Source organism: Azolla caroliniana, unplaced genomic scaffold, assembly GCF_043228905.1.
Source record: "Azolla caroliniana isolate FFs.n. ecotype wild unplaced genomic scaffold, voAzoCaro1.0.p SCAF_1, whole genome shotgun sequence".
Taxonomy (NCBI): Eukaryota; Viridiplantae; Streptophyta; class Polypodiopsida; order Salviniales; family Salviniaceae; genus Azolla; species Azolla caroliniana.
Window position 1 is genome coordinate 14010977 of NW_028230436.1, and position 12235 is coordinate 14023211.

Genomic DNA, 12235 nt, shown 5'->3' on the forward strand with positions numbered 1-12235 from the left:
ACATACTAACAATACTCTGCTCTGTTCTCTCTCTCTCTCTCTCTCTCTCTATCATTGCACCCTCACCCCCCCACACACAAACAACTACCACCACCACCACCATTACCACCATTACCATTACTTCAATTGAGTTTGAAGAAAGATGAATAAAAAGGAGAATTTCCCACTTCCTCCTCCTCTTCTATATGTATACCTTCCCCCCTTATAATCCCTCCCATCCCCCCCCCCCCCCCCTCTCTCTCTTTCACTGCTCTTAACACACAACCTTCTTCTCTATCTTTCTCTCTGCTAACAACAAATCCGTCCTTACCATCTCTAATCCTTGTCCACACCCAAGGTATATGCATCTGCATACTTCCTGCATCTATCTTCTCTCTCTCTCTCTCGTGATGTATTATATATATATCCTCCATCATATGTATGCATACCCTATTTATACATTCACTTGAGAATGCTATTTGTGTTTGTGTGTGTGTACGTATGTATGTATGTATTCTCATTGCAATTCAGTGTATATGTATGTATGTATGTATGTATATCTGCTTGCAAAGGACGTATGTATGCATATTCCTCTCCCAATCGATGTATTCATGCATCAATTTGTCCCTCATTCTTTTGTTGCTTTACATTTTAGGGTTTCCAGTCATGGCATCCGCAGACATCCTAGTAGTTGAGAATGAAAGCAAAGCCGATCCCACTCATGGTATCAGGGTTTCCTCCCTCATCATGGAAACCATCTCCTCTAGCCATGAAGTAAAGAGACGAAAAGTTACTCACGAAGCAGAGTATCAGGTAGATTATATATTAATTATAATAATGTATAATTCACGGTGTTTTCCATTGTTGTGGAATGAAATTCGAGTTCGTAATTCTAGCCTATAGTATAGTAATTGGCATCATGCAATGGGATGCAGAATGATTCAGATTCAGATTCCGAATCCACAGGCGCAGATGAAGACGAATCCACTGAGGCAGATGAAAGGAGCACACAAGGTGCTATAGAGGTAATTCATCGCAAAATCATTACGACTACTGCATACATAGTACAAGGAAAGCTTGCTATGAATGTGCATGTGGTTTCTTACATCCACAACACAACTCTCTCTTCCATGAAATACAGGTGGATTCTGTGAATGAAAAGTTGAATGCTCTGCAGAATCTTCTACCACATGGCCTCGAAGTAAAAATTCCTCACCCATTTTCTCCATCCAACCTTAATATCAAAACACACACATACACACACACACACACACATACTCAAATAGGATACACACATGAATGTGTAAAGAGGATATGCATACATACATGATACACGAGAGAGACAGAGAGAGATAAATCGTTTGGCTTTGTTTATCTCTGTAGCTAGAGGAGGATGAAATATTAAGGGTGGCTGTGGAGTATGTGAAAGAGTTGGAGATGGAGATTCAGGTATGTGTGTTGATTTCTAGCAGAGTGTGTACAGAGTATTGTTCTACACACAGTCATTTACAGTGAAAACATTAACTTTGACACACATTCTCAAGGATTCCATCCACAATGCAAGCATATATATTCACTTTGACACATTCTCTTGCTCATTCCTCACCATAATACATCAAACTTGTACCCGTGATGCTGCCTGACATTTATGAGTTGATTTCTCTCTCTTGAAACTTACAGAGCTGATTAAATTTAGTGCACATTCTCATGTTTTCTTATGTGTAGATGTTTGGAACTTCAACAGAGGATTGGTATGGACATAACAATGACATGGGCGATGCACCCTTGCAAAAGAGAGGCCTATGCATAGTTCCCCTATCAACTCTTGCTAAAGCTAAAGCTTTATAAGGAAAAACATAGATAGAAATCCCTCCCTCTCCCCCTCTCTTAGTATCTGTGGGCATGTTTCCCTATCTCGCTTGGCCATCTAGCTGATGGCATGTATTTGTGCAAGATGATGAAAGATCGCACCATGCAAAACACCTCTTTTGCTTTGCACTTGAGAAGTTTTAAGGAAATCAAATTTAATCTTGAATTTGGTACAATGCATCTTAAGGTTTTAAGAAAACCAAATTTAATCATGAATGTGATACAATGCGATGCATCTTAATCCGTGATATATCTTAGATGGGGGCATATATCACCATACATGCAAAGGAAGTCTCTAATGTGATTTACATGCTTATCTCAAATTCAAGGAAATTATTCAAGGAACTTTCTACCCTGCGCCATGTTTCATGTACTATATTTAGGAACTTCATTGAAGGTCTAACAAGGGGTTCATCCTTGTCACTGTTACTGATGATCAATTTCCACACGATACAATACACAATGACATAATGATCATAACTAGTACAACTAATTATTGGATAAGGGGTAGGTATAAAAGATGAATTTCTTGAGAATACAAGGCTATGGACAATGAACGAGAGTTACAAAAAGGATCACATAATGTTCCATTGGTAGGATTGTATCGAATACCTGTATTGACAGTAAAACATAAAAGATCTACCGCAGTCATTGACAATCAGCAACATTCTATCAAAGGAACCATTTCCTCATTATGTAGACTGAATATATATATTCATTAAAAGAACTAGGCACATCATAGAAAGCAATGAAGGAAAGAGGCCTCAGTACACTATGCTATGTCCATGAAAAGCTACAGCCGTTGCACACTGAGACAAGCAATCATAATCTAAATCATTTCCTCAAAGAAAAAGAATGAGAACAAAGTAGCACTCCCATTTTCCAGATGAAGGTCACTCGGAGCTAGACTCTAGAATGTATGTACTATGACTGCTACAAACAAAAGTTACCCATCCTAACAAATAATAATGTTGAACCTATGTTAACAAATAGTATCATGCCATACCTTATCAAACATACAAAACTCGAAGTTAATTAAATTGAAGGTTTTGCAACTTGATTTTTTAAAAATACAACCGTCATTAAGATATTTGACTTTCAATACAGTGGATTCATTCCATGTTATGTTGCAGTTATCCTGATAACACTGCTTCTGACATTAGTAAGCACATGTTTTTCAGTGTGACAAAAAGCATTGTTCTTATCGACAAACAACGCAACTGTCAAAATTACTATATGATACTATGTGAAATGAAAGCTAGAAATCATTGAGGGATGCCTTTATTGAACCTTAGAGAATGATCAGTTCCTCCACAGGTTTCTATACCCATCCAATGTCTACAGCTAGATAAAGACTTGACAGAAGACCATTATTCTACAGGAGAGGAATGTGGCATCTTTACTCCAAACGCTATATAATTGACACTTGTATCTTCCGATAAGGACCATCTTGTCGTCAATGGATTGAAAACCATTCCTGCCATTTCGTTGAGCTGCACTTATGTCAAAGCAAATATGAAGTTAAGAATCAAGGAACTGCATTGTTAACAGTATTTAGTAATGGAGGTAGAAACTCCAACAAAATAAAATAAATATAGATGAAGCCATTGACAAATTCTCACTCCTGTCCCCAATAATGCAGCTAAGATGAAGCCATTGATGAATCTTTGCTATAATGCAACTAAGCATCTCTACAAGAAAACACAATTCTCTAAATTTGTTTTCCTTCACCGTTCCACATGCTCGAAATGTTATTGCAAAGTATGTTTGCACAAAATTTAGGTCTTTCACAAATATAATCAATTTTCGTTGACAGCAATCCAATATGTAGAAGAGCTGCCAATCCTCAAGGACATGGCCTTCATGGAAAAGGAAATATAAGAACGTAAGTATCTTGAGACATGAACCGGATGAGGAGTACCCGACTGCGGAGAGCCGGATGGTGTAGGCCCGGTATGAACCGGATGAGGGGTACCCGACTGCGGAGAGTCGGATGGTGTAGGCCCGGTATGAACCGGATGAGGAGTACCCGACTGCGGAGAGTCGGATGGTGTAGGCCCGGTATGAACCGGATGAGGAGTACCCGACTGCGGAGAGCCGGATGGAGAGTACCCGACTGCGGAGAGCCGGATGGAGCCCATCAAGGCTACATTTGTAAATAGCCGAAAAGTCATATTAGTATAAATATGACTTAGGGCAAACTTTGTTTTGTGTTGTGGTTGTCGTTTTTGTGATTATTCTTCGTTGTTGGTGCAAGAAGAAATCAGAGCGCGTAACTGTATAGAGAGAGAGAGAGAGAGAGAGAGAGAGAGAGAGAGAGAGACGAGGTAGCTGCCTCTGTTGTAACCGCCGCCTGTGGCGAAGATCTGTGAGCACGAGGTCGTTGCCTCAGTGATCTCACTGTTGTATATCTCTACATAGTGACAGTTTGCAGCTTGTGGGCTGCCGTGGTTTTTTCCCCTATCTTGGGGTTTTCCACGTATACCTCCTGTGTACCATTCCTCCTCTTTTGTGTCGCGTTCCATTGCCTGTTTTTCTGTGTATAGAAAAGAATCTCGGTTGTGGCCGAGCGTCGAACATAAGGAACGCCGAGTTCCCAACACTCTTAAGGTAAAAAAAGAAAGAGTTTGAAACTTAGGTATCCTTCAAAACTATATTCGCTCTCATGTCAACTAAATCTATAAATCATGTTCTCTATATGTCATAAATGACTTGTTCATCCACCTTGTTCATATCATAATACTTATACTCTATAACGCACCATTGTAGGTGTGAGATTCCTAATCACCTCTAACTTCCCACAAAGTCGGGTAGACTTAAACTGAACTACATATAGCATATGGCATAATGAATGAGCTGTCTACTAAAGGGTTAATACATCAAGGTATCAGACAAACTAGATTTTGGACAATAACAAAACTCACAACAAAAGAGAACATGTTGCACCTAATATCTGTGATTAGAAAATACTCTAAAACAACACAAACTTACTTAAAGCACGCCTGCACGAATGGAATCAAGGAAATTCTATTAAACCATGTTTCAAAAGAGAAACAAACCTTGATACTTGTTTGAGCCATAAGAAGTGCGACCTCATCTGGTGTAACAAACTTCGTCCATTCATGGGTCCCCTTAGGCACCTGACCATGAAAAATAAAAGATCCTCATATAAACAAACTCCTTGGAAAATGCAAGTTAATTGAATAATCAAAAGATATGCAAAAAAATATTCACTTTCTAAGCATTAAACTCTCCACTATCAAAGATAACTACAGATACTCCAATGGATGTGCCAGTAGCAATAATGAAATGCAGCAGTAATCCTAAAGGTTACAATTAGATAGAAATCTACTCTGATATGAAAGCCTTACACAGTTTTTCCATTAGAGTTACATAAATGAAGAGGTCTGGACCTAGACCTTGAACTGTTATTAAAACTTGCTATTACCAACCATTTTATGGGGAGAAGTAAAACATCATAGGAAGGCATAGCAGAACCTTGTCAAAAACACAGCGAAAGGGCATCTGGCCCTTGGGAGGGGAAATCCAAGAAAATTAACTAAACTGCTTGTTATGTAACAGCTGAAGGGATTAGAGCTCCAATGCAGGGTGCTTGGTTCAAATGCATAGATTAGCTGTTTGAAGCAACTTGTCTTGTAAAACTTATGGTATGTTAAAAACAAAAACTCATTGGGGGGATAAACATCTATTAACCACCTTTAATGAACATCAAATACTTCTAATACAAAGGAAAAATCATCCCTACCCATTGTAGAAGATGCTCAGCTGCGACAATTGCTAGGAAGAAGCCAGATAGTGATCTGTTGATGGTTGATATTACAACTGCACCACCCGGTTTTGTAAGAGCTGATAAGGAATGTAAGAATAACTTGGGATCTGACACATGTTCTATAACCTGCCCATGGTACATAGGAAAACAATTATGCGTCATCTGCAATGTGCACATCGTGCATGGTGTGAAGTTGTGAACAGATTCGTCTGATTAATAACCATCTAGCAAGTGTTTACAGTTCTAGACTGTGATGAACAGTAAAACTGACGGGATTTATCCCAACAATATATGTAGCATCACAATACCTCAAGTGAAATAACAACATCAAATGGCTGTTGATTCTCCTGAACTAGTTGCTCTGTCATAATGTAAATGTATGGATATTATTAATATGATATAAAAAGGAATATATGATATACAAATGATCATATAGTTCTCTACCAGCAGTTAAACAGAAATACTCAATCGATGCAGTAAGAGGATCCTTTACCTATAAACGATACCAAATTCAGCTAATATTTTGCAGGAAGACTAAAAGAAAATGTGAGCAGCAGGTGTCCAAGCCTTCATTAATACTTGTTGCAAACCAACTATGATACAGAAATCTAGATGTGATGGTTGTAGTATTCTAAACAATAATAGCATGAAAAGATGCAAATGAATCACTCAAAACTTTGCTGTTTTTTCTTAGAAACTTTTCTACAGTGAGCCACTGAAAAGCATATCATTCCTGATTTTGCTTTTCTATTTTCACTCCCTCTTTCTCTATCTCTCCCTTCCTTGCCCATTTCTACCCATGCCCTACCCATGCCTAACCATACTATTTGAACTATGTCTTTGCTTTTTCTTTTTTCCATTTTCCTTTCGTTTTGATGCAATGAAGCTTAATGCTATATTTCACCTATTATCTTCATGTTTCAACGAATCACTTAATTAATTATTTAATTTTAATCAAGTTTATTATTATTATTTAAGTATTTTGTTGATACATTAATGACCTGAGAACTCTTATTATCCTCAAGGCAGACAAGACATCCACATAGTGGTCTGAAACCATTCACAAGCTAGGAAAACATATTGACACAAGAAGTAGAAGAGAAAAGTTGGGCATCTTTCAAGATATATTGAAAGCCGCCACAAGATGATGCTATGCATGAGCCAAGTAAGTGATAACCTTCGAGGACAATACTACATGAATGAGATTCAGCTAATGAAGTGCAGCAATTTTAGATCAAGCCTTCAGTTTGACTTTTCCAAATCAGTGAAGATTACGGAAGTTTAGACCATTGTATATGTCCTTAGTCATATGATATATCGACTTAGCATTCAAGACTAGCATCAAATCTTCCAACATGATGGAAAACATGATGGCACATACAGAATGAGCTCTTGCTACTTTGATATTTGTCTCAGCAGCATCTATTCCAACCACCTTAGCACCCATCCGTGAGAGTGGCTGGACATATAAAGAAATAAAATTCAGTAAGGAAGATGCAGTCATTTTGGGGAACTCGAGAATAGATCAGTAAAACCAGCTTTTACACCTCGCATAAAAGCCCTCCTCCGCAGCCCACATCCAATATAGTTAGGCCATCCAAGGGTTTTTCACAACATGAAGCCCTCCTGAAAAAGGATAATTCAGCATAAAACAAGTACATAACCACTTGAAAGTCACCTAATTATCGTTTAAAGCTTAAAATGGTGGTAGGTATAGGAAGGGGTTGATAACTGCTTCGTTCAATACTTCTCAAAAGAGCTCAGATATGAACCCGAAGTGCTGACATAATGTTGAACGGATAAAGGAAAGTCGTGTCGGATTCATCTTATGCAGTTGCATAAATGGTCCCCTTGTATCCCACCTGTCAACAATATTTTAAAGGTGCTCTATTAAAAATGAATATGTCAGTTAGAAGCATTTGTATTTCATCATTTCATGTTTAAAAATGAAAGTTACAATTTTGTTCGAATACACTTTGGAGATCTAAAGGCCAATGCCATGTTAATGCTTCAAAGTGACATGCGTTTTTCAAAAATGATAAACAAACGATACCATGTGATAGATGTTAAAACTAGAATCTTTATGATATTGAGAATGCTATCATCTAGCATAATGTCATGTCAACTGCTATAAACAAATATTCGCATGTGATAACTGCTAATGTTCACCAATTAAGACAATTTCAAGTGCTAATGAGCTGATAGCTTACCAATTTCGGTGAGTTGGAATGTTAAATACTTGATAAAATACCAATATTGGCAATTTCAAGTGTTAATAAAACATAACTAGCCAATTAGGAGATTTCAAAATGCTAAAGACCCAGTAACATATCTATTTTGGAATTTTCGAGTGCTAATAATCCAAGTACTTGTTGATTTAGGCAGAATTGACCGGTGATGAGCCGAACAATTACCAAGTTACGTAGTAGAGGTGCTAAGACCCAGAAACTACCGACTTAAGTGAAAAGTGTCGCAACTTTGAATGCCAAACGCTTAGCTAATTTCAAGACCCAAAAACATGGCAAATCCCCGTGTTTATAGATATGCTAATTCATGGCAATTTCGAATGCTAAAAACTCACCATGTGTCGGCCATTGCGGAGAACTTTGCGATTTCGCTGGGGCTAACAGATTGATTCGAAGAAGAATTGCTGACGAAACGTTGTTTCTGAGAGGCATTCTGGTTGGAGGGGTAGGAAGAAGAATCCATCCGATCCTTTGACGTTGACATGAAGACATGATTTTGGTGAGAAACAGGGGTGCAGTATAACGTGCTTGCATAACCTTTAAGCATTCTACATCTTCTGCCACTGCTTGAGAATAGAAATCGCATCATTTTCTGTGTCTAAGCCTCTCTCTCTCTCTCTCTCTCTCTATATATATATATATATATATATGTATATATATATGTATGTATGTATGTATATATGTATGTATGTATCTATATCGATCTATATCCCTCTCTATCTGTCTGTCTGGCAGTCGCTCTGATTTTTACAGATTCTCGCTCTGTCTGGCGTCTCTCTCTCTCTCTCTCTCTCTCTCTCTCTGCTGCTGCTGCTCTCCCCACCGCACCTCCTCCTCTGTTCTTCTTTCTGTTTCTACTACCGTTGACGGTGAATGCTGGAGCAAATGGCCGGCATTAATTTTGTTTCTTTGATTCCTGAGTTTGGCTTTGCGGATGGGTGGGGTGGGTAATTGGCCGTCCGTCCGTCCGTCCATCGGGGGCGAGTGTCTCGGCTTCCCGGAAATGAAACGTAAATGTGAGAGGAGAGGAGGGGGAGGGGGGAGTTGCTTCGGGTTGTCAAACAAGAGAAGAATATCATACATTGAGAGCGTGATCAAGTCCGTCAATTGTATAGTATGTATGTGTAGGAGGATGTGTGTTGAGAAGTTGTGACGATGATGATGAGAGAAGTATCTCTTTGTGGGGAGGGTTGTTCTGTTTTGACGAATTCCAAGAAACATAAGGGCATTTCGGAAAACTTCCTTCCCTTTAAATGAAAAAACAAGACGCATTACATTACTCTACATGCCACCCCTATTCTTAAGGCATTGCTTTTGCGAGCAAGAGGAGGAAAATCTGGGATGGATGACATCTTGTTTGGCTCAACAAATTTGAACCAAATGAAAAAGGAGATCGACTACACAATGCAATAGGTCTCTGTGAAACATCTTTTCATGTATAAACCATTTAAGAGGCTAACAAACGTCTCCATGTTCCTATCTTTTCTTTTCCGAAAGACGCAAAACCTTGTCTCTATCTTGTTCGCTTTGTCGGCTGTAGAGGATTCTCAACCCTCGCGCTCTGATACTATGTAAAAGAATATGTGTGCCAAAGCGTATTCGATAGTCACAGAGTACACAATCGGTTATTCGGCAACACGACATTTAGGTAAACATAGAGTGGGAGAGAGAGAGAAATTGAGTGGAGCACACAACAGAAAATTCCAATTACAAAAAAATCAGTACTCAATTACAACGAATGTGCTCAGAGAGCACTTTATATACAAGCCCTGATGAGTGGACTGACACAAGTACTGGCAAGTACTTGAATGCTCATTAACTGAGCCTGACACTAACTCTGCCTATAATATTCCTAAGTACTAAAATAGGAATATAGGCCCCTAATGGCCTATCGGATTCCATCCGTTTTGGCCATCCAATTTGGCCTAACAACCGATTTGATTTTCGCTTTATCCAGCCAATTCAGGCCTAGCTTATTGGTCTCCAACCAATCTGGCTCTCGGCTTCTTCAACCGATTGGCCCCTGGTTGAGCTTGCTCCCTCAACAATTTTCATGAGGACACAAGGTGTTCTTCTAGCGTCGAGTGTAGGAAACCAATTTGTTAGGTGAAAGAGAAATGTTGTTCCCATTTTTCTTGATGCTTATTCCATGAAAAAACAAGATATATTGTGGTGTCCCTTTCATGCAAGTGCATGCCTTTTATCACCCCACCCTTTTAGCACACCCTTTTGGGCACACATGTAGCTAGGTCAACCCAAAATGGGTACCTTTGTATCTTCTATAAATTGAACGATAAGTAAGAAGCTAAGCAAGCTGGTTTGGATTCCTCTTATGTGCATTTCAGATAATTGGTGGAGAAGCAGGGTAAAATTTGAGCCACTACCACCTCGTTCATGACCTCCTAATTCCCTCCCGACACCTCCAAAGCCACCCCTATGCAGCTCGAGTTCCCTCAACCTCATGAAAGGGACACCACAACAAATGCTCCCCCTCCTTCGACAAGCCAACTCCCGAAATGTACAAGTCGCACAACAGCGCCAAAGGTGGCACTACAACATGGGTTGAATTACCCCGACTTATGTTGATGGAGCCAAAGTTCTTCTTTACTTCCTGATCTAGTGGTGCGGTCTCAATGAATCCCTCATGCACCGATGGATCGGCCCGTTCACCATAGTTCGCGCCATCAAATCCACTACTTACCTTCCCACCTTATTTGTAATTGTTGGTCATTCTTGTAATCTTTTTTTTGATAATATTGTCTCAACTTGTTTTCTGTATACTTGATCTCTCTCACTCACTCACTCACTCACTCACTCACACTCACACACACACACACATCTCTTCCGTGGCACATAATCACTCTCGGTTCTTTACACTTATAAAAATAAGCATGCTATGCTTTTTAGTATCACCAAAGTAGTGACACCGTTAACCTTTAGGGGTGCATGAAACTAGTATTGTTGGCTCCGAAAGGCATAGTAGCCCATGCATTGATGCATTGTGGTTTTGGGAATGATATATGTGAGATTTTCACAATAGGTTCTCAATCTCCAACTTAGAGGTCTTCTTATAATTGTTGAAGTAAATCACTCCATGGTCAAGGGTCTAATCTTAAGGCTTATTCTATGGTGATCACCACCAGCCTAACTAAAATCGACTCAAGGTTTGTGTTCTCAATTATGGGAGCACAACCATCATGTACAATCATCCTTTACTAACGAGGACACCTTAAGTTATAGGATTTTGTTGTAGCAAGGCCACACTAAGTTTCAGAGTTCTAGATATTTGTTTGCCACATGGATTTGACTCTGTTTTGGGCCTACCCCTCATTTGTACCTACCTTCTATAGACAAGGGTAAGATAAGGGAGATCATTAGCTCTTGTTCTCGCCGACTTCATGACAACTTGGTTTTCCTAATCCAAGCTATTTGCATGGTGCTCATCATGAGTGAATTGAGCACGATTTTGTATTTTGCGTATTTTTGCTTGAGAATTTGGATAAGTTGCTAAGTGGGGTTTATCTTTTTTGAGGTAATTCACCATTGCAAGACTAGGATTTAGGTTTGAACATTGTATGTGTTGAGAATCAAGCTCAACTTGGTCTAGTGTGTGAACTCACCTTGAGAGTGAATAGACACTCCAACGGTCAAGAGTCACCATTATGTCACCACTTTGTATTCTAGCATTTAGTATGAGTCATAGAATCATATTCCATGACACATAACTTATGAGCTTTCACATTCCCCATGTTCCATGAGTCTTGTAGTTAATGAAGAGAGAGGGTGACTATATAAAGCACCCTCCTCCCACCTTGTATAACGTTGAGTCTTTCTCCTTTGTTAATATACTTTACCTTGCGTATTCTCTGTGTCTTACTCCTTGTCTCTCTCACTCTCTCACTCTCTCTCATACACACACAGAGAGTTCATATCTATTCCGCTGCACAGAATCCATCTCTTGATTCTTTACATGGTATCAGAGCGAGGTTGGTAGCTCGATCTAGCCCATACGCCTCATCGTGATCGTGTGTTGTGCTCCACACCGACGACCAAGAACCGGCTCATCGCTATCGTAGCTTCTCTACATAGCTCACACTCGAAGAGAGAAGAAGAAGAAGAAGAAGAATCGACATAATGAATACTCAAATGGGGAGCGCTCTCCCTACCGAGAAGTTGGAATGAAACAACTTCGCATCATGGGAGTACAAGATGCACCAATACCTTGTCGGACAAGGCTATTGGAGCTACATCAAAGGAGCGCACGAAGACCGACCCATCGAAACGGCTCCCGGATACGCGACATGGGAGCAAGCCGCAAGCCACGTGATGTATTGCTTGGCGACATGTGTTC

General features: G+C 39.6%; 2 protein-coding genes across 3 annotated transcripts; one reads left to right on the forward strand and one right to left on the reverse strand.

The window, feature by feature from the left end:
• The first annotated feature begins 233 nt into the window (after positions 1-233).
• On the forward strand, positions 234-2024 carry LOC147869065 (uncharacterized). The gene is made up of 6 exons (XM_087326247.1): positions 234-337; positions 635-792; positions 915-1004; positions 1121-1180; positions 1363-1428; positions 1705-2024. The coding sequence occupies exons 2-6, from the start codon at positions 646-648 to the stop codon at positions 1825-1827; spliced, it is 486 nt and encodes a 161-aa protein (XP_087182373.1). The 5' UTR covers positions 234-337; positions 635-645; the 3' UTR covers positions 1828-2024.
• A 1047-nt stretch (positions 2025-3071) lies between these two features.
• Positions 3072-8656, reverse strand: COQ3 (coenzyme Q 3). 2 transcript variants are annotated; one of them, XM_087326259.1, is made up of 9 exons: positions 8220-8656; positions 7411-7500; positions 7186-7264; positions 7020-7097; positions 6083-6131; positions 5947-5999; positions 5615-5764; positions 4908-4988; positions 3072-3341 (listed from the first exon to the last, which is right to left on the reverse strand). In XM_087326259.1, exons 1-9 carry the CDS (start codon positions 8471-8473, stop codon positions 3219-3221), a joined length of 957 nt encoding a protein of 318 aa, XP_087182385.1. In that variant the 5' UTR covers positions 8474-8656; the 3' UTR covers positions 3072-3218. The 2 variants fall into 2 exon arrangements, with proteins under 2 accessions (XP_087182385.1, XP_087182394.1); XM_087326268.1 differs by lacking the exon at positions 8220-8656 and adding an exon at positions 7849-8024.
• Between the last annotated feature and the right edge of the window lie 3579 nt (positions 8657-12235).

Bases quoted from the DNA above. Each gene is read 5' to 3' on its own strand.
- LOC147869065 (XM_087326247.1), top strand. From the start codon at position 646: ATGGCATCCGCAGACATCCTAGTAGTTGAGAATGAAAGCAAAGCCGAT. The intron at 793-914 runs GTAGATTATATA...AATGGGATGCAG, and splicing joins CTCACGAAGCAGAGTATCAG to AATGATTCAGATTCAGATTC. The intron at 1,005-1,120 runs GTAATTCATCGC...CATGAAATACAG, and splicing joins GCACACAAGGTGCTATAGAG to GTGGATTCTGTGAATGAAAA.
- COQ3 (XM_087326259.1), bottom strand. From the start codon at position 8,473: ATGATGCGATTTCTATTCTCAAGCAGTGGCAGAAGATGTAGAATGCTT. The intron at 7,265-7,410 runs GTTCATATCTGA...ATCCTTTTTCAG, and splicing joins ACATTATGTCAGCACTTCGG to GAGGGCTTCATGTTGTGAAA. The intron at 6,000-6,082 runs GTAGAGAACTAT...ACATTATGACAG, and splicing joins GTATTTCTGTTTAACTGCTG to AGCAACTAGTTCAGGAGAAT.